Genomic DNA, 23,375 nt, shown 5'->3' on the forward strand with positions numbered 1-23,375 from the left:
CCGCTGATGATGTTTAATTGCCGTATTAAGCAACTGGCAAACAATGAAAAGAGCGGACAGCAGGAAGGCCATATATGAACTTGTACTGCCACCTATTGGATTACAGCCGCAACTACTCAAATGACAAGATTGCCTAATAAAGTGATTTTGAGAAACTGGACTGGTTTAAACCCTAAACCTGCCTTAATTTAAATATGTGTAATGTCTTCAGGCTGATGGCTTTTATTCAAATGAAAAAAATTAAAAATAAGCCTGTTTGACTGTGGACAAGATGTAGACTACTCATAAGGAATCCCATGTGCAGATCTGTGTTATAATATATAATATAATGACTTTATTGTCTCCGAAGTGATCAGGGAGGTAACAGCGAAACCTCACATACCTCCCACTATCAGATCAGGTGTGCTGGAGACCTCCTGATAAACCAACTGCTCCAAGTCTTCAATGTCAGTGTATTTTTTAACTCCCCACCCCCAACACCCACACACACATGTTTGTTTCACTATCCCCGTGGGGGACAGTCATTGACATTAATGCTTTGCCTAGCACCTTACCCATCACAACTAAATGCCTAACCTGAACCTAATTGTAACCTGTGCCCTAACACCAAGTCTTAACCCTCAAAAAGCGGTCTCTACTGACACAAGTCCCCATGGGTTAGTAGTGTGCATTCAGGTTAAAGTCCCCACCGGGATATAAGAACATGTAAACACACACACACACACACAATGCTGCCAGATGTATTTGTATAATGGGAATATTATAGTGGTGATTATAAAACACACAGTCATACACTTTACCAGATACACATTGTTAGGTGTCCATATGAGGAGTGTATGGTTATAGTATGTCTTTGGTACAGCACCAACAATATTTGACAGATTAAATACTGCTGGTAAAATGCACTTGGACTTGGATTACTACATTTACTCAGTATTTGATATTTATAATTGACAAAATTGGGTTTAAATGTATGAGACAGCGTAATCATTTTGCAAGGTAATCATCCACTTCATGTATATCGTTTCAATATTTATTTCTTTGTACTATTTGTTTTGTTTACAACTCACAAAACCACTTGACTTGTATATAGACATTTTATTTTTGTCGTTGGTCATTGGTGCTTTTTATATATATTTATATATACACCTGTTTGTTTTCACATACTTGTGTACATAATAGTCCCATCTATTCTTTTACCTTTATTTGTTCAGCTTTGTTGTCCTTGTTCTTAGCTATGTCTAGTTATGTCTATTTCTGTGTAAGTACATTAAGAGCAATGGAAAAGCCGGAGTCATATCCCTTGAATGTGTACACATACTTGGTCAATGAAGCTGATTCTGATGATGCTTTTGCGGTCTATATTAAGGTGTTAACATTGGACCAGAGATGGTAGGGGTGCCATGCAGAAGCTTTTATTCGGAGAGGACGGCTGTAATAGTGAAGTTCCTTTTTTATAGATACTATCAACCTAAACTGCACTACATTAGCCTACGTTACATTACAGTGCACCAGTAGGTTACATTTATTTTAAATACAAAATTTGATCTGTAAACCTGCAGGGTTTTCAAACAAATTCAAGGCTGCCAATAGTTTTTTAAGCGAGTCATGGTGAAGTTCATTCAAAGAAAACAGAAGCGGGAGATAAACAGTTTCGATGTCGATGTGAATTTCCGAAATGCGGATGATTATATTTCATTTTATGTTTCTCATATGTTGTTTTCAGTCTATGGCTTCGAGGCCGACACGAATAAAAGCTACATTGTTTACAAGGGAGTGACCACAAGAAAAGCAACACATCCAGGGCTAGAATGTACTAATGTAATGTAACCTGATACAATGGCCCCCCAATGGATGGTATCTGTGTGAGGCTTATAATGTTACATTGTTGTTGAGATTGCATGGGAAATGGGGATTTTTTATGACTATTGTTTCTCATGAACATCTCTCTCTGTGTGTGTGTAGGCTGTTGTAATTCACTGTAATGTTATAACAAATATTACTGTGCTTTGATGGACTGTATTTTCTGTCAATGCAAGAAAACATTTTGAACGTTACATCCCCCCCAAAAAAGTACTGAATAATTATTAGAATTGTGTACTGGAGGTTTTTCATGAAGCCTATGAATGCGGGCGTGCAATGTCTCGGGTCTCCTGTGGTGCATTTGTGTACTAGTATATGTGTCAGACCACAGAGTCACCTTGTTGTTCTTCATCTCGTCTCAGCACAATGATACCAAAAGAAAAAAATGCATGCACATGCTTTCAAATGAGAGCTCCTGACACTGAAATTGACATAAGCCAAATATTCTTAAAATATTCCTGACTGCACAGATGGTTAGAATTTACCCCCCCATACCAAAATATTTCCTCATGGAGTACTTTGCTTTGCAGTATTGGGAGCAAGGGTAGGGCGGAACAACACATTTTGCATATCACGTGACGCCGTATTAACAAATCAACAATTACCTACCCTTTATTCTTCAGTTGCTAAAGGGCTTGCAAGAAGCGTTTGAGGAAAGCTCAATGGAAATGTGTGAGCGGAATCCTTTAAATCCCGGTTATGTTGGTTCTCTGTTGAATTTTGCGCCCCCTGAGTCGCTGTATTTCTCCAACTTGCGGGGTAATGGAGCCCACATACCCGGGCTGCATCAGATCCCTTACAATAGGAGAGAGGTGTGCACGCTCCCGTGGACTTCCTCAAGTTCGTGCACGTCTGGACCTGCAGCACCACCACAGAGCCGCGCGTTTGGAGGCTACTGTCCGCCGTTTCTGTCCAACTCGGTGTCTATAAATTCTAACTCCTCCAGCGGCCACGTCAAGGCGCATCTGGAGGAGTCGGCTCGGTGCTTTCAGAACACAAACCACAAGACACCAGAGTCCGGCAGACAAGATGAAGTTTACGCCGGGGAGCATGGGGCCGCCAGTGACCGCGGCTACTCAGATTTGGACGGTTCTGTGGCCCAGCTTGATCCGGATTCAGCAGGGCCACTAAATGTGAACGGCGCCAAACGGGAGCAGAATCTCGTTCACCCATCGTCAAGTCACACATGCTCCAGGACGACTTTTGCAGAAGGTTAAGTAGTTTATTTTATACAACTATTTTGTTGCTTAAACAATTTCTAACAGCATTTTTATTTAGTTTATAAAACCATTATAACACAACATATAGGGACTCTACGTAGATCTGTGCTTCTTGTTATTGTCTTATTTTATGCCGCTTCTCTTTTGTGATCTGCTGTCACGTCCTTATAACAGGCTAATCAATTTCCATTGGCGAATATTGTTATATAGGAGTTATATAGAGACCTTTATAGTTTGTGTGTTACATCATGTAATGAGCTCATATGACTATTTTATGGTCAGTTTATATCTCCTGTGGCAGCATTAATATTTTAATATTCCCTATAATAATAATAATAATAATAATATAATAATAATAATAATAATAATAATAATAATAATAATAATAATAATAATAATAATAATATTATCCATGGTTCATGGTAATATTAGCCCTGTTTTTCTATATGTACAGTGACCTCTAATATGTACTACATTGTTTCCCTGTAAGCAGTGCAATTGGGAGCAGTTATTTCCCTTCAGTTTATATTACTGTGGCTGAAGTTGGTGTTAATTTAAAGTATAAAACTTGTTTCTACCTCTGCTCCCTGCAGGTGCCCCATGGTGCTCGTCACAAGTGAAAACCAGAAAGAAGAGGAAGCCTTACTCGAAGCCACAGCTGGCTGAACTTGAGAATGAATTTATGATGAATGAATTCATCAACAGACAGAAACGCAAAGAGTTGTCGGACAGACTGAACCTGAGCGACCAACAAGTGAAGATATGGTTTCAGAACCGGAGGATGAAGAAGAAACGACTGATGATGCGCGAGCATGCTTTCTCCGCATACTGATGACCTTTGGACTTGATCATGACCAGCAGCGCGTAGAATATGCTGTGTTGTACTGTTGCAGCACATCTCATGCCCTTTCAGTTTGTGGCATGGACTTGTATTTATAAATATGAAATAAAATGTTTATATGCATGTCACATAATAGGCTACAGTTTTATCCGGTCCCAACTACTTCACTGATGTTGATGGTAATGTGAAAAAACAACGCATTTCAGATTAAGATACAATCTATTCTACACAGTTGGTCATTTCTGACTTTGAGATTCTCCAAAATGCGCAGTAGGCCCTGGCTCCGGTTTGGCCTATAGCCGCGGATCATGATAAACCATTAAGCCTAATTGTTTCTCATCCAGCTCAAATGTCAGTCCTATTTAAACAGGAATAAGGTTCTATATGTTTTTGTGTATTTTGTATGAAGGCCTGCGCATGTAGTGTAGGCCTAACATCAGCAGTCAAGTTCATGTTTACGGACGGATAAAACATTAACAAAAGTCATAATTGCAAAAATATAGGCCTATTATAATTGCATGTCTATTTCCTAATTGCTGTTATTCAATTTCAATGCCCGATTTCCCCTCAAATTTATTGTAAATCTGATTAAATAAGAAAAGGCACGTTGCTTGTGTTCTGTATGGACGCGTCCACATTCAAAGTCGGTGTGTGGAGGGAAAGATTTGCTAGAAGGTGTTTCCTGCAAATGCCTGCAAAACAAGTGTTTGCGGATGCGAAACACTGATGATGTTAGTTCAAACTACATTATAACTGTGTTAAATAAGATGTTTGTTGTAAGAGCTGGTGTTGTGTTGCTATTCTGCACAATCTGCATAGATCAGATGCATCGGAATCCCTCTCGCTCTGCAGATCCAGTCTTTATAAATACATAATTAATATGATATGATATGAATCTTTCCAGAAAGCATGTTGTTGGAAAACGTAAGAATACGCGTTAAACCAGCCAACTTTTTACGCACGGACAGGAGATTTTGTAAAATGGACGCAACTTGCAGATGAATACATTTGTAAATAAAGAGAATTCTTAAATTACCTGTTGACAAATTATTGTGCATCGTGTGAATTATTATTTTATATTTTCAGGCAGTATATTGAATGGCGGGTTTAGCTTATAGGCTTCAAGTTCATAGGCTACTATAGTTGTATTCAGTCGCTCACTAGTTGATAATCATATTTATCTGTTTGAGTATGTAAAAGGTGCCAATAGTCAGCACCTCTTCCACCATATTTTTCTAATTTTAAAATAGATTAGGAGATTTTTTTTGGCTGCCTGCCGCGTTGGAAACACCAGCGCGTGTGAGAGATGTTACCTTTCACTGAAGATAAAATACTCCTCACTTTATCAGTTGATCATGAAGTATTCGCTGCCTTTATACACAGACACTTTAGTAACTTCTTTCTGGGAAACTATCCCCCACTCACTTTAACATGAAACGTTCTAGTCTGCATTCACCCATCTCTGTAAATGTCTGTCTTTATCTCCATCATGCAGCTTCCGAAAGAGTTGAATTGAAATATTTTCTCAGCCAGCCTAACAAAATTACCTGCTACTTTAATATTATGTCATAATCTTTCCGTTGTTGTAAATTCAGTAGCAGATATTTCAAAATAGTACTTTGACTGGACTTTTCTTATAAAAAAAAATCTTTACTTATATTTGTGTATTTTCTTCAATGTTAGTCACATGTTCTTTTGTCTATTTAGCTTTCCCACTCAGCGCAGACGCGTGATTCCTGCTCTCAGTAAATATACAACACAGCAGCAGCAGCAGCAGCTCGCACCCACGGGCAAAACCTCCACATGGCAGAAGGAGGGTTACTGTGGCTGTGACCAAACGGATCTGGTGTAAAAATGCATCCTTTCATTTCTCAGTGATATTGTATGCACGCTATAGCCCACGCCAAAAACAGGTCCTCCTGTGCGTATTTAGAAGCGATTATGTTGGTATATGTGCTCGGGGCATATCTAACTGGGTCAGTGTTTATATTTACCAAAACACTGTATTGTTGTTTTCACATTGTGGTCGAGAAGTTTAAGGTCACAGTCTGGTTCTGAAGGCAGAGTCTCGAGCTGCAACTACCAAATAATTACGATCAGACCAGTGCACATGAAACATTACGTGAGAGTGAATCTATTAATAGACCATCTCATGATATCATCACCACGTCATCAGCACTGCAACTAGCCTATGTTTCTCTGCAGAACACAACACTGCAGTGATATTAAAGGTTCGTGAAAGTCAGAGAAACATTTCAAACCCAGTAGTTTGTAATGAAACGTGAAGAGATGGTTCCTCCATTAGTGACTGTCACAGATCTGTTTTTTTCCACATTTGGTCTTTTATTTTGTAGAGCTGTTGGGGCTGAATGTGCCCTTTTTTCTGGGCGCAATCTTAATATATTTTCAATAATTATTGTGCACTCATACACTCTTATACTGTGCGGGCCTGTTATGTTCCGACTCGAGGTTTGTCTGTTTTCTCTCGGCTTAAAATCCTTCCCAGACAACACGTTTCGCCTACTATTAGTTTTTATTGCTCACTGAGTTTTCTATGCGTCCGATACGCAAGGTTTTTCTTCAGTATTTGTTGTTTTATTGCTTTACTGCCAAACGCAACCAGACAGCGTCATATAGCTCAGGCTCCTTAAGATAGTGGGGGCGCCAAAACAAAGTTAAGGTCAAGTTAGTAGGCTGTGCATTGCTACTGCCCCCAATATTAGCACAAAAGCTAATTCTTTGTGAGGATATAGAAATTTGTTTCCCTAAATGTCTGTTTCTACAGCCACTATGAACAGTTTTGAAGTAGCTTCTCATATATATTTGGTAAAATTGTAGTATTGAAGTCAATATTATGAACAACAAAAAAGGTTCAGCAACATGACGATTTAAGTTGAATTAAAGTTTGGTCCCTTAGCCTGCAGTGTAATTAGAAATGTGAAACGTTGAAGTGAAAATGTAAGCAATCTGTTTTTGCTGAGAGCATTTATGAATGTCAGGTACTGCTCAGAACATTAAACGTTACACAGAATGTTTGTGCAAAAGCGCAAAACGGATATAGGCTAAGAATGATAGTAATTATAATAATTATGATGATAAAAAGGATAAAGATAATACAAATAATAAAAAATGATAATAATAAAAAAGAATCCAAATTTTAAAATGCTTCACAACAAACAGATAAATTAAGACAATAAAAGCCACAATCTAAAAGTAACAGTCACACAAGTGACAAGCAACAGGTCGCTTTGACTTTGTTTATTTGTCTGTTTGAGAACTTAAGTCTTTCACGATGATTCTTTCACATTTCACTGCAGTACAGTTGATTGTTGGCGATGAGTAAAGATGGGTTTTTGCACTCTTTAGGCTGTGCGCCGGATGAATTAGTTAGTTTAAAAATTTCCAATTTTCACCCTAATTTGTTGTAAATAAACACAAATGTTGTTTTGCATGTTGTTAAATGCCTTGGGGGGTGTTTCAACGTGAAGTGTGGTAAAGGTTGAAGACAGAGAAACCGACCACAGAGCGGATTTTACCCCCAATAACACTAAACCCGGTCGCCTTTAAGCTGCTTCCACATTGCGCGTGACCTTCAGGCTTGACGCAGCGAATAATCTACTTGTCCTCTCGCTACAATACTGACCTTCAAATTAGAGCTGCATTTCTACTGGAAGGGCACAATTTGCATGATTATGTTGTGTTCAATGTCCAGTATCAGGCCTGCAAAAACTATGGAGTGCTTGATTTTCTTTTAACATTTTTCCCCCCCTTTTCTACTTTCTTACGAGTAATAAACATAAAAATGATACTCACAGAGGGAAACAAAAAATATTGATGGAGGCTTGAAGACGTGTGGTATCCGTTCACCAGTGTTTTAACTCCGTTTTCCTCACAGAGAAGAGGGCCCGAACCCTGCAGGCATGGCGCTGCCTTCTGCAATAAAATGATTTGGGTGCAGAGGCTTGTTGGTAAATGCTTGGGGGACATCAGACCACATACGGTCAAAGCCACTTGTTTTGGACTTGGCCATGCTGAATGTGCTTAGTGATTCATACCTTGCAATTGACTTAGCTTATGTTTTTGTGGCATCCAAAATCAACCTTTCTGCATCTGCAGAAGGAGAAAGGCTGTTTTATTTGGCTGTTTCTGCACGCGCTCGTCTGCGTTTATTATTCAGGTGTAACAAATGGAAAAAAAACAAGCAGCAAATGTTTTAACATTTAATACAATCAGATTTTAAAGGTGAAGCACACATGGTCTTTAGTTTGCATAGAATTTTTATAAGAATTTGCTAAAGCACATAGTTTGTGATTATTTTGTTATTTCTTTTGTGGCGCCTGAGCTTTTTCTGCACCATGCTGCAGGCCAAGAGGATTGTATCTGATGGTGAATTCAAATGTTTTCCTGCTGCGTTTGTTTGTGTATTTAAATGTCCTCCAACCATCATGCTGCACAGTGATTATACGCAATGAACCCTAACATTTATTTGCATAAAAACGGACTCAATGAACCGCTTGCGAATCGCATATAATTCTACAGGCATCTGGTTTAACTGAGCAGCGAAAGTGGAGGCACGGGTGGCCTTGGGTGCCATTCTCCTCGAGCTCTGCATTCAAGGCGGAGATCAACTTCAACGTTTCCAAACTGTTGCTACAAACGCACGTCTACTCCGAAGTGCCCACATTTATTGACGAATCTGCGTGTGCGGATACATGATGAAGATGATGTTGCTGTAAAAGCATTCAATTAAACAGTCCAGCGGTGGTTCACAAATTTTCTTTTTTCCCTGAGCTATAGGGCAAGAAGGCTGGAGAGGAGTTTCCTCTGCAGCCAGGGAGCCAATGAAGTGTCTTGCATGCGCTCACATGAGTTTCTCCGGACAGTTTTTAATGACTGATATTGATGTATGGTAATTTCTTGGCTGGATCACATGACACAATTACCTCAAGAATCGATCAAGATGTATTGCAGGTCTGCCTACGTTTCCGATTTTTTCTCCCTGGCGGGGTCTTTCCACGCGCCTGTGGTGCTATAGATGGACAAAGTTTAACACAGTGAAAGCTGCCAATTCCTTTCCTCTGTTGCAAAGAGGAAAAGGGAAGAAGAGAGATGACGGAATACGATGATCGCAGCTGTGCGTCAAATATGTATTTACCGAGCTGTACTTATTACGTTTCGACGCCCGATTTTACATCAGTCTCCTCCTTTTTACCGCAGACTACTTCGTGTCCGATTAATTTCCCCTATTCTTCCAACATAGCCCAAGTCCAACCTGTTCGAGAAGTCGCTTTCAGGGATTATGGACTGGACCATCCCAGCAAATGGCATTACAGGGGCAATTACGCGTCCTACTACTCAACGGACGAGATAATGCATCGGGACTTGATCCAGTCCTCCAGCAGCAGGGCGGATGTGATATTCAAAAATGAGTCCCTGCACGGCCACCCCGGGGGTACGAGCTCGCCGTGCAATTTCTTCACCAACGTCGGTCGAAACGGGGTTCTTCCCCAGGGCTTCGACCAGTTTTTGGACACTGCTAACTCGGACAAGCCCAACGCGGAGCTCCCCAAACAAAAGATAGACTCTGCTGCTCCCGGAGATGCTGCGAACAACAATCAGGCTTTAACCAAACTAGAAGAGCACAAAGCTGAGCCGAGCGGGAGCGGCGACGAGGACTCGTCCTCCAACTGCGGCGACAAGAACAACCAACAGAGTAAGTCAGTATTTTCCTCTTTGTCTTTGGACATAAGGTGTGCATTTTAGACAGCAGAGCGTCTGGACTGCGCTGTGTCCACCGCCGTGGCCCGTCCAGGGTTATGTGCCTCTTTATAAGCATGCAAAAGCTTTTATATCCCAATAAGATTTACTTTACGGTTGTAAAGGTATTTACAATGGGAAACGGTTAAGTAACCATACTTTAAAGGTTGCCTTGTGTCTAATAACAATACAGCGTTGTTGGAATTGATTTGTATTGATGGGGAATTCATGAAAATTAGAAACGTTCATTTTACCGGCTTATAGGCAATATTGTGCAGGTATAACATCACTTTTGGGGGATTTAGGATAGAATGGGAAAGTCTACCTCCAACCAACCACTTTTGCATACAAATCAGTATACGTTCATTTTAATGCAAATGTCTCTGTTGTCTCTCTCAATGTGTGTGTGTGACAGAGAGAGGGCCTTTGTGCAGAAGTAAATAAATAAATAAATAAATAAATAAGTGTATTTGTCAACCTGTTAACTGAACTATAGTGAACATTTTCTGACTTGATCTTCAGTTTTTAGAAAACAGTTCTTCATGTTTTCTGTTCTTGTGCAGGTTCATCAACCAAGTCCAGGAAGAAGAGGTGTCCTTACTCCAAATACCAGATCCGAGAACTTGAACGAGAGTTTTTCTTCAACGTTTACATTAATAAAGAGAAGCGGCTCCAGCTCTCCAGGATGTTAAATCTGTCCGATCGGCAGGTGAAGATTTGGTTTCAAAATAGAAGAATGAAAGAGAAAAAGCTGAACCGCGACCGTCTACAGTATTTCACTGGGAATCCTTTATTCTGATACCTGACATAGTGGTGCACACACACACACACACACGGTAGTAAAATAGGAGCTATACACATACATGTTTTAAAGACTCGCCCCCTCTGCACATTTGAACCCGTATCATCCTGTTTAAACAGTTTATTTAGCAAAAATCTGCATTTTTGCAAACAATTTCTGCATTTATTTATTTGTGTTCAAATATATTTTCGCTTTATTGGCAACAAATATTTCAGCAAAGTGCGAGCTGTGCTGTGAAATGATCTATATAAAAATATATGTAGGCTTTCTTCCTTATGTAATGTCCATTTTTAAGACGCATGTAATGCACGTTGTGGTGTGAAATAAAGTAGACACGACAAATGTTGTAGGCCTGTCATAGTCACGAAACTTGTCACATGAACTTAACCAAGTCCTACAAAAATAACATGAGAAAAGGGGAAATTTTTTCAGATTTCAAGATTCATCAATGGAGAAATTTGGTGCTTGCCTGAATGGTCCCGTTTTTTTCCTTTTGCTTTCATAGTTGTTTACTAAACCTTGAACCGTCTAGACAGTATAATAAACGTAGCTGTAAATGTCTAAATAGGGGGCTATTGGACTTTGGTGTCCCAACCCCCAGACCACAAGAGGACTGATTCTCTTTCTCAAAGTAGTTTCACTCCAGGCTACACATGTTTGGAGAATTCAAGAGATTTCTGCGCATCCCGTCCAGATATAGGTCCTTCTCACATCTAAAATGTCACTACTGGCACCAGTGTTAGCTGGGAGACAATGGAGGCTATTCTAACAAGGACCGCCATATGAAAGGATAGGTCATTTTTCAAGTTTATCTGCTTTTCTAGTATTCTCAACAGGCGAAATGCGGCTTTGACGCCTCTAAATCTGCTGCCAAGGAGAAATATTTCCAATTGTTAGCTTTAAAAGCGCATTTCCATCTTTAATTAATGCAGGTGAAACGTTTCCATGTCTTAACCCCAGGCTGGCGCTACAAAGAAGTAAAATCATCTGAGTGCCATGCTTTACCTCATGTATATCTATGTGCTATTTTTGTAACCAAATGACGGACTAAATACATGCATTGATTCCACACAAACAGTGACTTTATTGATAATTCACGTGATGCCAGTAGGGGATTATTTTCACTTTAGGTCTTTGCAGCAACAATTACCCCCCCTTGTTTCGGCGTCTTTTATGAAGGAAAAAAAAGGTTGGAGAAATATTAATGTTTAATTCATTTGTAATGTATCACATGTGCAGTTATTTCCCAAAAAGGCTATTAGAAAACCGAGATTTCATTACGCCTTTGATTGGGTTGTCATCATGTCCTACAGTGAAATTACATTACCAACTGTGTGGGGTGTTTCACTTTGCTTCTCGGTGTATCCACATGAGGGCAGACTTGCAGCTTTGGCTGCCAGTGGAAATGCATCTTACCCTGCATGAAAATCAATCAGTGGAGGAATAATCCGTTCAACACAGGTTTTGTTCAGATTTGTATTTTAATTCTAACTTCGTGTCAAATGTACAGTTTTTGAAATTATTTTTTAAAAATGTCCAAAATCACTTGTTTGTTTGTTTTGTTTTTGTTTTATATCAAACCGTCCAACAGTGCAGGCTACAGTTTCTCTGAAGAAAATAAGAGCACAGCTAATCTTAATACACACTATTGTTTTCACTCAGTACCCAGTTTTATTCATGCAAATCCTCCTGTCTGTCAGACGGCAATTACATTTACAAGCCATGTTCAAAGGTTTAGAGAGTCAAAGAAAAATACATATGTCTACTCCGTGTCTTTGGCATCTGAACCTTTCAAATACAGACTTTGGTCTTCCCCTGAAGGCCGCACAATCTTATTGAAATCTGTCTCTACAGACTCCAAATATTGTGGCATTGTGGGGGATTATTGACATAAATCTGCTTTACATTTCCTTTTATTTAATTTCATGTTGTAGCTGTATTACTGTTTATTAAATTATCGTTTATCTGCGTCTGGCTATTTGCTTAAAAAAACTAGGCTATAAGACTGACAGTTACTCTAAAAAAAGGGCAGAAGTATTGTTGTAGTTTCAAGCTTTCGGTTTTATCTTAAATTACAACAACGTCTGTGTCCTTATTTCGAGTAACTCTACCCTTATTTGTTTTAATTGTATATGTTTTACCCTTATGTTTTAAATATCAGTGGCTCGCCTGGTATTTACTTTAAATTGTTATTATCATTATTATTAACCACATCATAACCCGAGGTCCTATTTGTTTTTCCACCTTTACGGTACTTGTGTATATTTTGTGCGTGCATGAATTGTTGATTATACCTGAAGAATATACTCCCATATTAATTTTTTTCTTCAGTTCAGGGCGTCACAGGATATACAAAATAGAAACCTGATTATTAAAACAAAAATGATGTTCGTGTTGTCAGATGTCTCAGTTAAATGGTATTTGTTTTTCTTTCTTTAAAATAACCGAATGTGGTTTAACGAATGTATTTTGGGAACCTATTTCGTAATCAAATTTGGGTTAACAAGCCTGTGTTTTGTGATGTTGAGTTGATTTGCATACTACAAATGCTAATTTACAACCAACTGTAAATATCTAAGAGCCTTGAAGAACAGGGCAGACGAACTCACACAAGTTGTATGATTATTTCAACCTTGTCGCATAAATACCAAAGATATAATTATTTCAAGCTGCATTTACTGTGTTTTGTTCATGTGTTTGTTTATTTCCTTTACAATTATTGTGGCCTGAATTCAGGTACAAAGTGTTCGCCCCCCCGATTAAGTGGCACAATGTTGATCTTGCACACATGTGCCTTCCTTGCAGACAAAAACAATGGAGCCCTGAGCAAAATAATCCCCAGACTGTGTACACCGCCACCACCCGCAGGTTTTTATTTTATAACTTTGCATTTGAACATCGGAAATACATGTGACAAAAAGATACTGTGCTTAATAATCTGTGCAAATAATAAAGGACCATTTTCTATCCGTCTTAAGTGGAATTTATTTGAAAAGTAAAGCCTTAGTAAAACATTTCGGGACTAGTGTTGACCTTCATGCAGACAGAGGTTCTAGCAGTAATGTACCCACATTTTACAGTTTTCCTTATTTTAATGCTGACATCTTGCAGGAAATCTAAATGGCCGTTGTCCTTATATCGAATGGTTTGGTGCAACAGGAAACAATCCTATCAAAAAAAACAAACAACCCCAACAACTTCAAACCCTGAATTAATGAAAACTGAACAGAGCAAAGAGTATATTTACAGTTTGTCATCTTTATTCTTTTGTCTTCCTTTCTTATTTAAATTCAAAGATATTCGAGACATTAAAATACATGCAAATACAGTTAGTGTGGGCTATGTCGTTGGTGAACGGTTGATATGAATAAAAAAACACTAAATTCAGTGGAGATGGTTACAGTCTTTCAAATAGTCTGCAGTTGTCGCCTATGCGCCACGTTTTACACACACACACACACACACACACGCCCTCTCTTCAGTCTGTCTCTCACACAAAGAAACACATATCCTCTGAAGCATTTCACACATTGAAAACACTTCGTAGAGCTTAGTTGTTGAACAGGTCAGCTCCAAATTAAGGCGGACTATTTTCTGATGTCATTCAAATCGTCTTTTTTAAAAAAATTTTTTTAAAAAACGTGATTGTTTCAGTTTTGTTGAACAGCCTCTCGCGATGCCCCCTCTGTTTGCCTGCGCGAGTCTGTAAACCAATTTCAAGTCCGTGTTGTAGGTGTCGCTGTTGACCACGTCTGCATCCTGCAGAACGAGTGTGTGTGTGCAGGGAGAGAGGAGGCTGCGTCTCAAGGCCATTTTCAAATCTCATTGGTGGGCTTGTCATGTGGTCGGGAGGCATCCTGACTTACACGGAGATTGTTTTTCCTAGATATGTCAGCTTACAAAGGACATCTCTCTCCTCTAAAGATCTTAACCCCCCAAAATGTCCTTTCCCAGTAGCTCTCCTGCGGCAAACACATTTTTAGTGGACTCTTTAATTGGTGCTTGCAGGACGGACAGCTTTTACTCCAGCAGCAACATGTACATGCCGTCTGGCTCAGAAATGGGAACTTACGGAATGCAAACCTGTGGACTCCTGCCGTCTTTCGGCAAAAGAGGGGAGGTCAACCACCAAAATATGGGCATGAATGTCCACTCGTACATACCTCAAATAGATAACTGGACTGATCCGAATAGACCCTGCAGAATAGAATCGTCCAGTCAGATGTCAAACTGTACATTTTCACAGAGCATAAAGGAAGAGAGTAACTGCTGCATGTACTCCGATAAGAGAGTAAAAGTCACCTCGTCAGACGTCCCCGTATATTCTAACGTTATTCCTGAGTCTTGTCCAGTCGATGGTCCCGAGATCCCGGTTCCGGGCTATTTCAGATTGAGCCAAACTTATGCGAACGGGAAACATCAGGAAAACTACTGCCATGAGCCGCCGAGTCCAAACCCAACACTGATGCAACTCAGCCGGGTCACCCCGAAACCGCAGTCCTCCTCGGCGTCTTCTAATTTCGCAGAGGTGGAAAAGAAAAGCGAGGACGTCCCGCAAATCCCTGAGACCTCAAGGACACCGGTCCCCGCAGAAAGCCCGGATCCCAAGTCCAGCTCGGGGGAGAAGAACTGCTCCATGGAAGTTTCTGTGTCCAGTCCTGAGCTGCTACAGAAGGAAGGAAAAGGTGGGTTGGCAGCAATGAAAGCTTTTATCTTGTGGCGCTGCAGTGCTGAGAAGGCTCCAGCACCATAAAACCAAGTATAAAACACAAACAACCCTAAAGTCGTAATGTTTAATGAGAGTCTTTCTCAGGTTGCAGTAATAGGCAACAGAGAATGGTTTTACCATGCAGCATGCCGACTGTGTCCCTCTTTGCTCAGATATTTAAATTCAAATAATATGCAATTTAAAGTATTTTCACAATGTGTTGCTTTATATTTGTGCACGGTTTTTTTGTAGAAACTAAGAATTTAACGTGAGCAGCTATTACGATAAGCCATATTTGTTGCATACATGCAAAATTGAATCACCCCAGGATCTTCAAAAATTGGTGCAATTTGCAGCTGTGTAATGCTGAATAGTTGAGTCTGGATCTTTAACTAGAACCTTGCAACATGACAAAATCACTGCATTTGAAATTCAATTTAAAGTTGACCATTTTAACAATTTAATCAAATGTTACATGTTAATGCATTTTTAGCTCTTGCGAAATTAATAGATTTTTTTGATAATGTGTTCAAGCTGTATAATGACGTGTTCCTGGTGTGCGGTGTGATCAGCTGGGGGTTAATTTCATTTCTATTTTATTAGTGGTGGCATGTACGTGACTAATAACACCCCCTGCATTTAATTATTCTGGGAAAACATTTATATTGTGTGTTATTTCCCAGAGGTAAAATCCAAAGCAGCAGGTGAGACTTTGCTCAAGCGGGATCACTCTGCAGCGCTAAAGTACTGACATGTCTCTGGTTTGAATCTTCGCAGACTGCAAGAGTGACACGCCGACAAGCAACTGGTTAACTGCGAAGAGTGGGAGAAAGAAAAGATGTCCCTACACAAAGCACCAGACCTTGGAGTTGGAGAAGGAGTTTCTGTTCAATATGTATCTGACCCGAGAGCGCCGCCTAGAGATCAGCAGGAGCGTCAACCTGACCGACAGGCAGGTCAAGATCTGGTTTCAGAACCGCAGGATGAAACTGAAGAAAATGAGCAGGGAAAACCGCATCCGTGAACTGACCTCAAATCTCACCTTTTCGTGAGCTTGCATGTTATCTGTGGTTAGAGCTGTCTTTTTACCATCTGTCCTATTCAGTTTGATGCTTTAGTGGCATTAGACGTTTATCTTCAATTTCAACGAAACTGTGACTATATATATGCCAATTTTAGTACTTTGCGTGGCGTCATGTACTTGTTTTATTTTATCACAGGGTAACACTTTTTGGTCTTAAATTATTGGAGGAGCAGATGTCTTCCCTCCGCCAGTAGACATGGATATTCTGCTGTGTCGCGATGGCGAGCTGTTTGGAAAGAGTTACTCTGTTTCAGTCATGAAAGCACATTTAACTGTCGTGTAGTGCAACATTTGTTTTACAGTAAGTGCGAGCCATTTGCTCATTAGTGAGATGTTTCTATGGGCGGAAAACAATGTTAATCTGTGAATTTATTGCATGTTTGTGGCATGTATCTTGCAATAAATTGTCAAATAAAATTGTGTTGTATTTGTTTATGCTATCAAAGTCTCTGGTCTACAATTATCTCAGTTATCAGCACCATATCAGTGTGGAGATCTGCAGTATTATTTGCATTGACGCAAGCGTTATTTTGCTTAAAACTGTTATGAGGAGGAAAACAGCAAGAAAAAAAAAATTCTAAACGGGTCTATTGCACTTTACTGCAAGAAAAGAAATGGCATTCCAAAAATGTCCCTAACATGTGTTCTTAATTTCACTAAATATTCACAATCATGCTCCATCTTCATCCGACGAAGAGCCTACAAGCTTAAAAAATCTTCAAATATTTTGTTTGTGGGCTACCAGCAGGCAGCAGTTATAACACATGCGGGTTTTAGGATACATGACCTATTATTTCATGTTTTAAAGATATTCCAGCTCCCTGAAGACAAGGTGAAACCTACAGACTGATATTTGTGACATTAAACCCCAAACAACAACAACAACAACAACAACAAAGTCTAAATACAAAACTGTTCCAGCCTCTGCTGCCGTTTACTGTCAGTCGTCTATTTGTGTGTATAGGAAGAGTGCAGCAGAGAGACGCAAAGAGGCGGGGGTCGTGTAATCCAATATACATGCTTTTATTTGTGACTAAACTATAGTCTATCAGACGGGGTAAGTTACGTTCAAGCACAAATTCACAAGCAAGACTCAGCTCGAGCGACGCAGGCCTCAGTAGACACGTTGCATTTCTTGTCTCACAGAATAACTTTATATTTTCTGATTGTGTGATTCAGTTACATGTAGCTGTCAGCCTGATCCGGTCTGCAGATTTGACCTAAATCTTGACTTTTACCTTTTGAAATGTGCTTCTTTTTTCTCGACTGGAGATCAACAAACTCTGCTTCCAAAAAAAAAAAAGTTACATTCAAATTGCACTTTTCAGACAGCAATGCACAGAAGGACTTTGAACTCCAAGTCTTTCTTTGTTTTATATTGACGGCATGTATAATCACACGCACCTCATAAAATATTTATTGATACATAAAGACATTATTACCCTCCTTTGAATGAATACAATAATTTCACAACTGTCGTTTCCGGCTTAGCTTTAAAAATTAAACCAACCCAGAAAATATGTTTCCTCGCCGAATATTAACAATGGATACACCGCATTGTGAACGGAAATGGCGTCTGTTATTTTACAACATGTTATTACATCTATTTTACGAGGACTCCGTAAGTCTATAAACCATTTTACTAGCATTGAGGGTATCAGGACGATATAATAAGTTTTCTCAAACATTAAGATACAGGGAATCCGTGTTGGTGGACTGTGCGTGTGGGGAAAAGTGTCTTATTCCTATTTATTTATATATTTTTTTGAACTGCTGCTATAGTTGCAACGTCCCACAACCACACTCACACGAGAAACAGAAAAAGAAACAACTCATTTGCATTCATTTGAGCGATTGTTTTCTCCCTCCAGTCACATCTGATTGGGCTTTTTATTATTTGTGAAATGAAAAGCTAAATTAAACCTGACGACAAAAAAAAGGAAAAAAAAAAAAAAAGGGAGCGCAAGGGCAGGATTGATTTACTCGCTGTATTGGTAAATATGACCACGTGATCCATGTAACCAATCCCTGTAGATGCAGGCCAGCAAAAATACTATGATTGTTCATAGAGGGAAGCTTCCCCTAACAGTGCAACCCTTATTATATGAGTAGGAAGAGATCAAAAATGTCTTCCAGTGGCACTCTGAGTAACTGCTATGTGGACGCTATAATGGGGCAGGAGCCGGAGGATGTGTACGGTGCTCGCTTTATTCAGGCTCAACACATGGTGACCCCGAGGCCGTCAGGTGCTGGGGACAACGCAGACTTCTCCTCTTGCAATTTTGCACCAAAGTCCGCCGTTTTCTCGTCGTCTTGGTCCTCGGTTCACCCGCAGGGGATTTATCACCCGTACGTGCACCACCACCACCACCACCAGTCCCATCTACCCGCCTCGGACGGCAGATATGTAGGCGTCCGCTCCTGGATGGACCCCATCTCCAACCACGTTTCGTTCGCCGGATTTCACTCCAGCAGTCGGCCGTACGGGACAAAGCCGGAGGTCTTGCCACCGAAAACTACAGAGTGCGACGCGTTGGAGGCAGAGGCTCGGCCGCTCGCCGGTGAATTCGCGTGTGGAGTCTCGGAGTGTCCAGAAAAGGCGACCAAAGAGCACAGTGGAAGTGAGCTGTCGAGCCACAGCGAGCCAAAAGAGGAGAAACAACAACAACTTGACCCAAGTAAGTAAACGAAAAAGCCAGTCCTGATTTACAACCCTCAGAACTGTATGAGCTGGGTGTGTAAAACTGGAGGTTTTACTAACCTATAAAAGTGTCTCGTACTATACCGCGACTCGGGAAGGGGTGAAAAACCCGCCCTGCAAAGGGTTATTACATGGGATCCTAAAGTTTTTCATGTCACAGGACACCCAAAATAGATACACACTGGTCGGTGTCGATGAGATTTTACCTTATGAGGTAGATATAGGCCTGATTTATTTTCTTCTATTGATAGAAACCTATAGTAAAAAACAGGAAAACTAATCTAAAGAGTCATTTTTGCGCATTTTCTCATTGTCCATCAAATTAAACTATTTCTCATTTTGCTTTTGATTCCCTGCAACCACACCAGTGGCCCTTACCGGTCCCCGAACCCCAATTTGGGCTCCATTTACTGAAAGTCATTGAAGTTTAAAATCAAAAACATCCTCATCACAATGTGTCTTTGCTTCATATGTATCTTTCTCCCCCCTGTTTTTTTTTTCCAGATAACCCCGCAGCAAACTGGATTCACGCACGCTCAACGAGAAAGAAGCGATGCCCGTATACAAAATATCAGACTTTAGAGCTGGAGAAGGAGTTCCTCTACAACATGTATTTGACAAGAGACCGACGCTATGAAGTCGCCCGCATACTCAGTTTAACCGAGAGACAAGTGAAGATCTGGTTCCAGAACAGGAGGATGAAAATGAAGAAGATGAACAGAGAGAGGAGCAGCAAGGAGCCGCTATGAAATCACTGCTGCTGCTGCCATTTCACACGTTTAATGTTTGCACCAAGGAAGCCATCTGAACAATAACATTTATTTTGATAGGGGCCTCGGTAGCCATTTTATTTTAATTTTTAGACCCTCTAGGTAGCGTAATACTGCGTGTCAGTGTCAAAATCACATGTGCAGGAATTTGTCGTCGCGAGATACAGACAGGATCAGTCATTTACAAGCCATCTGAAATGTTCTGTGTTTTACACTTTTACCCAAACACACCCTGGGAGCAGTTTTTGTTCAGCACCCCCTCCCCACCCCCCATCCCACACCCCACAGTAAGCAACGTGCCTATGTGTATTGCTTTTATAGCTGTTAAGAATTTGGAGTTGTATATAAAACAGTTTCCCAGCTTAAACTTCTTTGACTGCTGTCTGTGTCCGTACACACACACACACACACACACACACACGTGGAGATGCTGAATCAGTGAACCGTGCGTTGATACGTTTTCACAAAGACTTTTACTTGTGTGCGTTCTGCCTTTTTTCACAAAGTGAGTTGGTGCTGCATTTGGGGAAAGCAAATTATCAGGTATTTTTTTTAGCTTAAACGTCTATATATGTATCAACATTTGTTCCTTTAATTACCACATTTATCAACTTTCTCTGCATGTTTCTGGCATATTGGTGGGTTGTGTCATTTCAGCGATTTTAGAAAATATTCCCTGATGCCTTGTTTACAGCGAGACTGCTACTGCAGCACAACGTCTTGCAGCCACATGAGGGAAAAATACAACACAAATTCAACACAAAAGTCAGTGTTTGACAGTTAAATTTTCTTTTTTGCAGCCAGCAAATGAATCTGCAGAGATTAAAGCGATTCAAATCAATCTTTAATCCTAAATGAGGTTACATACTGTATGTTAAATTTCACTTTTTGAAACAGTGTATTTGAAACGTAGAAGAACAAGTAATAAAGTGTTTACGATTGGGAGAGGTGTCGCGGCGGATTTCCAATTTATTGTCCAACTTGTACGAATAATTACTTTAAAGCAGGAAGAAACGCGGTCCAATAAAGCTATAGAAATGGCTAGACGTCTGGCCTAAATGAGTTTATGGGCCTGGCCAGTAATTACACTCTCCTTTGAAACCCCCTTTTTCTTGGGCGTTTGCGTCTGTTGCTGACAAACAGAATGTAGACACTTGTCCACAGGGTGTCTGGTCGATGAATTGTTTTAGAGGAAATCACCCCCACCTTAATGGTCACGTTTATTCATCAACTGCACTTCCCACCGATGGGAAAAAAAAACTTCACTTTGACTGGTGTCCGATGCAGTTTTACCGTCTGATGAATTTATTTTATAATGAGATGAAGCCAGGCCGTGTGTCTTAATTTTACCTCGTGCAGGCTCACTCAGAGGAAACTAAATTGACTTTTAGTGAAATAGTAATAATACTTGTTCGTAAGCTTGTGCAAATAAATGAATGGTACCATTTTTAACGGCACACCTCAAATCAGATGGAGAAACCCTGAGTTATGCCGAACTAAATACTGTCTGTTTACCTCTGATGGAGCTTCATTGGGAAAGTTACGAGAGCGCTAGAGGGCGATATTGTTCTTTTAGTCTCAGTTACAGCAATTCATTCACAGCTGGAATATGTAGGCAACACAGGAACCATAACATACAGCATGCACTCATTGATTTCTATGGGGATATACTGCATGTCTCTGAATATCCTTTATAAAACTGGAGGTCATCTCAAAAGTCCACAGTTAGTATGGGGGTCGATTTTAAAACAATGATAATAATAATACAATTTTCCGTGCTGAATCGAAAGCTGTTGTTATTGGACGCTTCTTGAACAGCTGCAATGCTGAAAGTCCCTATATATGTCTGTTATAATCGTCTGTTGCAGTTGTTAATATGCAGATTTTTTTTTTTAAATCTCGTGATCATTTTCAGACCCCACATTTCAGCAATGTGTAATACGTTTGCACAAAAGAGCAGCCAGTTTGAATCGATACAGAAAAGTGTTACTGAAGCCACGAGCAGCCTCAGTCCATCATCATTTACAGAAGAAAACTACAGAAACAATTATAGTCAACTTTCAGAAATGCATTCCTCTAAATGTCCTCATCCTCCTCTAAACTTTACCAACTTAATTTAGTATTTTAAACGACTTGTATTGTACGTGTAGTAGTGTCCTTGTATAGTGACGTAATGAAAATATTTTAAATTATAAAAGATTCAACTTTCTTATTCAAGCAGTGTCGAAACGTGGATGTTTTTGTTTAAATCGCTGACATCAATAACGCGGAGTGAGCACAGAGGTGGTGCTGTAGGCTGCTGGGCCTTTGGAAGAAAATAGCATATATAATGTTTTTTTCTCTTTTTGTCTTTCCAAATATAGCCTAAGTCCATTATTAAAATGATCAAAGTGCAATAAATTGAATGAGAAAAATTAAGATTTCTGTGACCCCAAAACTGAGTAACATACACACTTTAGGCCCCTGAGTGTGCTCATTTCCATTATCTGGTGCAAAAGTGACCATCAAGCTTCAGGGCTGAGGCATTTAATATACATTTGTTGATGCTAACTTGCATTTGAAAACCGGTTATAAGAGCTTTAAACCCCACATGACTCCAAGTTGACATATAAGATGAAAACGCAGCAGTGTAGCCCGCTTTTCTTAATTCAGTCTGCAGAGGAAGAACAGGAGGCGCCTCCCTTCAGGGTACACCGTTGTGTGTCCTGAGGAGTTAAAGTGAACATTACTTTAGTCATCGCCATTAAAAGTGATGATTGGTGATGAGGTTTCCACTTGTGTAAAGTATCCAAACACTGACAACCAATGGCAGCGCTCAGAGAGCACAAGATGGAAATATTGAAGCAGTCAGAGAAAATGTGAATTATTTGCACCTTGATCTGACGTCTTGACGTGCTGATAAAAACAGTGGCCTATAATCAAGGGAACTCTGTGACTATAAGGGGTCTGTCACGGATGAAAACTTGACTTCAGCTTCTTTATTTAGACATACATGGCTCCAGTGTTTACACTGGATTGAACCTTTTCTTTGATAATGAGAAAGATGCGACAGTCAATGTGCCCTTCTCCACGCAGTCATTCTCACTGTACAGTTTCAGATAGTCATGTGCGTCTCTTCCTTACAGGCCATGACTGGGGTCAGCTATTTCACTCTTGTCATTGTCAGCTACAGTCACGTTACACCCGCAGATGCTGCTCCATATCCACACACATGTCTGTGTATGCAGGCCAAGGTAATAGCTGTGAAAATTTGAAACCGATTCGAAACATACTTGGGCTAATCTTCGGGATTTTCCAGAACAGAGTTAAATAGCGTGCTACCCTCAAAGTAGCAGAAAAGTACATTCAGTGGACAATATGTCGGCTGACAGGAAGAAGTCCTATTGAAAGCATATAAATGCAGTTTCTTGTGCGTATTTCTGAAAATATAATGTTGTAGACATTCCGCCATTAGTGTGTGTGTGTGTGTGTGTGTGTGTATGTGTGTGTGTGTGTGTGAGAGAGAGAGAGTGAGGGGTTTTGAATTGAGCCTATATCTGAAAACCTTAGCTACTTCAGTTGTCCCTTTTGTCAAGCCTGTGGACCGCATTAAATCTGTATTATATTGTCTCTAACCGGCCGTCGTTTTA

At 40.1% G+C, this 23,375-nt stretch overlaps 4 protein-coding genes across 6 annotated transcripts in view; all 4 read left to right on the plus strand.

Annotated features, from left to right (window-relative positions):
- The window catches only part of hoxd11a (homeobox D11a), a 34,859-nt gene extending 21,405 nt beyond the window's left edge, over positions 1 to 13,454 (plus strand). Inside the window, exons 2-3 of one of the 3 annotated variants that reach the window (XM_044216349.1) lie at positions 8,722 to 9,641; positions 10,245 to 10,450. In XM_044216349.1, coding sequence (XP_044072284.1) covers positions 9,034 to 9,641; positions 10,245 to 10,308 — 672 coding nt within the window. In that variant the 5' untranslated portion in view covers positions 8,722 to 9,033 and the 3' untranslated portion in view covers positions 10,309 to 10,450. Of the gene's footprint in view, positions 1 to 8,721; positions 9,642 to 10,244 lie in introns of those variants that run through there. The other 2 variants (XM_044216348.1, XM_044216347.1) reach the window with 2 other exon arrangements.
- Positions 1,426 to 5,154, plus strand: hoxd12a (homeobox D12a). The gene is made up of 2 exons (XM_044216351.1): positions 1,426 to 3,075; positions 3,677 to 5,154. The coding sequence occupies exons 1-2, from the start codon at positions 2,526 to 2,528 to the stop codon at positions 3,913 to 3,915; spliced, it is 789 nt and encodes a 262-aa protein (XP_044072286.1). The 5' UTR covers positions 1,426 to 2,525; the 3' UTR covers positions 3,916 to 5,154.
- hoxd10a (homeobox D10a) lies at positions 12,929 to 16,692 on the plus strand. Its single transcript, XM_044216346.1, has 2 exons — positions 12,929 to 15,168; positions 15,969 to 16,692. The coding sequence occupies exons 1-2, from the start codon at positions 14,424 to 14,426 to the stop codon at positions 16,241 to 16,243; spliced, it is 1,020 nt and encodes a 339-aa protein (XP_044072281.1). The 5' UTR covers positions 12,929 to 14,423; the 3' UTR covers positions 16,244 to 16,692.
- Positions 16,693 to 17,804: 1,112 nt separating this feature from the next.
- On the plus strand, positions 17,805 to 20,684 carry hoxd9a (homeobox D9a). The gene is made up of 2 exons (XM_044216350.1): positions 17,805 to 18,953; positions 19,481 to 20,684. The coding sequence occupies exons 1-2, from the start codon at positions 18,380 to 18,382 to the stop codon at positions 19,723 to 19,725; spliced, it is 819 nt and encodes a 272-aa protein (XP_044072285.1). The 5' UTR covers positions 17,805 to 18,379; the 3' UTR covers positions 19,726 to 20,684.
- The last annotated feature ends 2,691 nt before the right edge of the window (positions 20,685 to 23,375 follow it).

Source organism: Siniperca chuatsi, linkage group LG12, assembly GCF_020085105.1.
Source record: "Siniperca chuatsi isolate FFG_IHB_CAS linkage group LG12, ASM2008510v1, whole genome shotgun sequence".
Classification (NCBI taxonomy): domain Eukaryota; kingdom Metazoa; phylum Chordata; class Actinopteri; order Centrarchiformes; family Sinipercidae; genus Siniperca; species Siniperca chuatsi.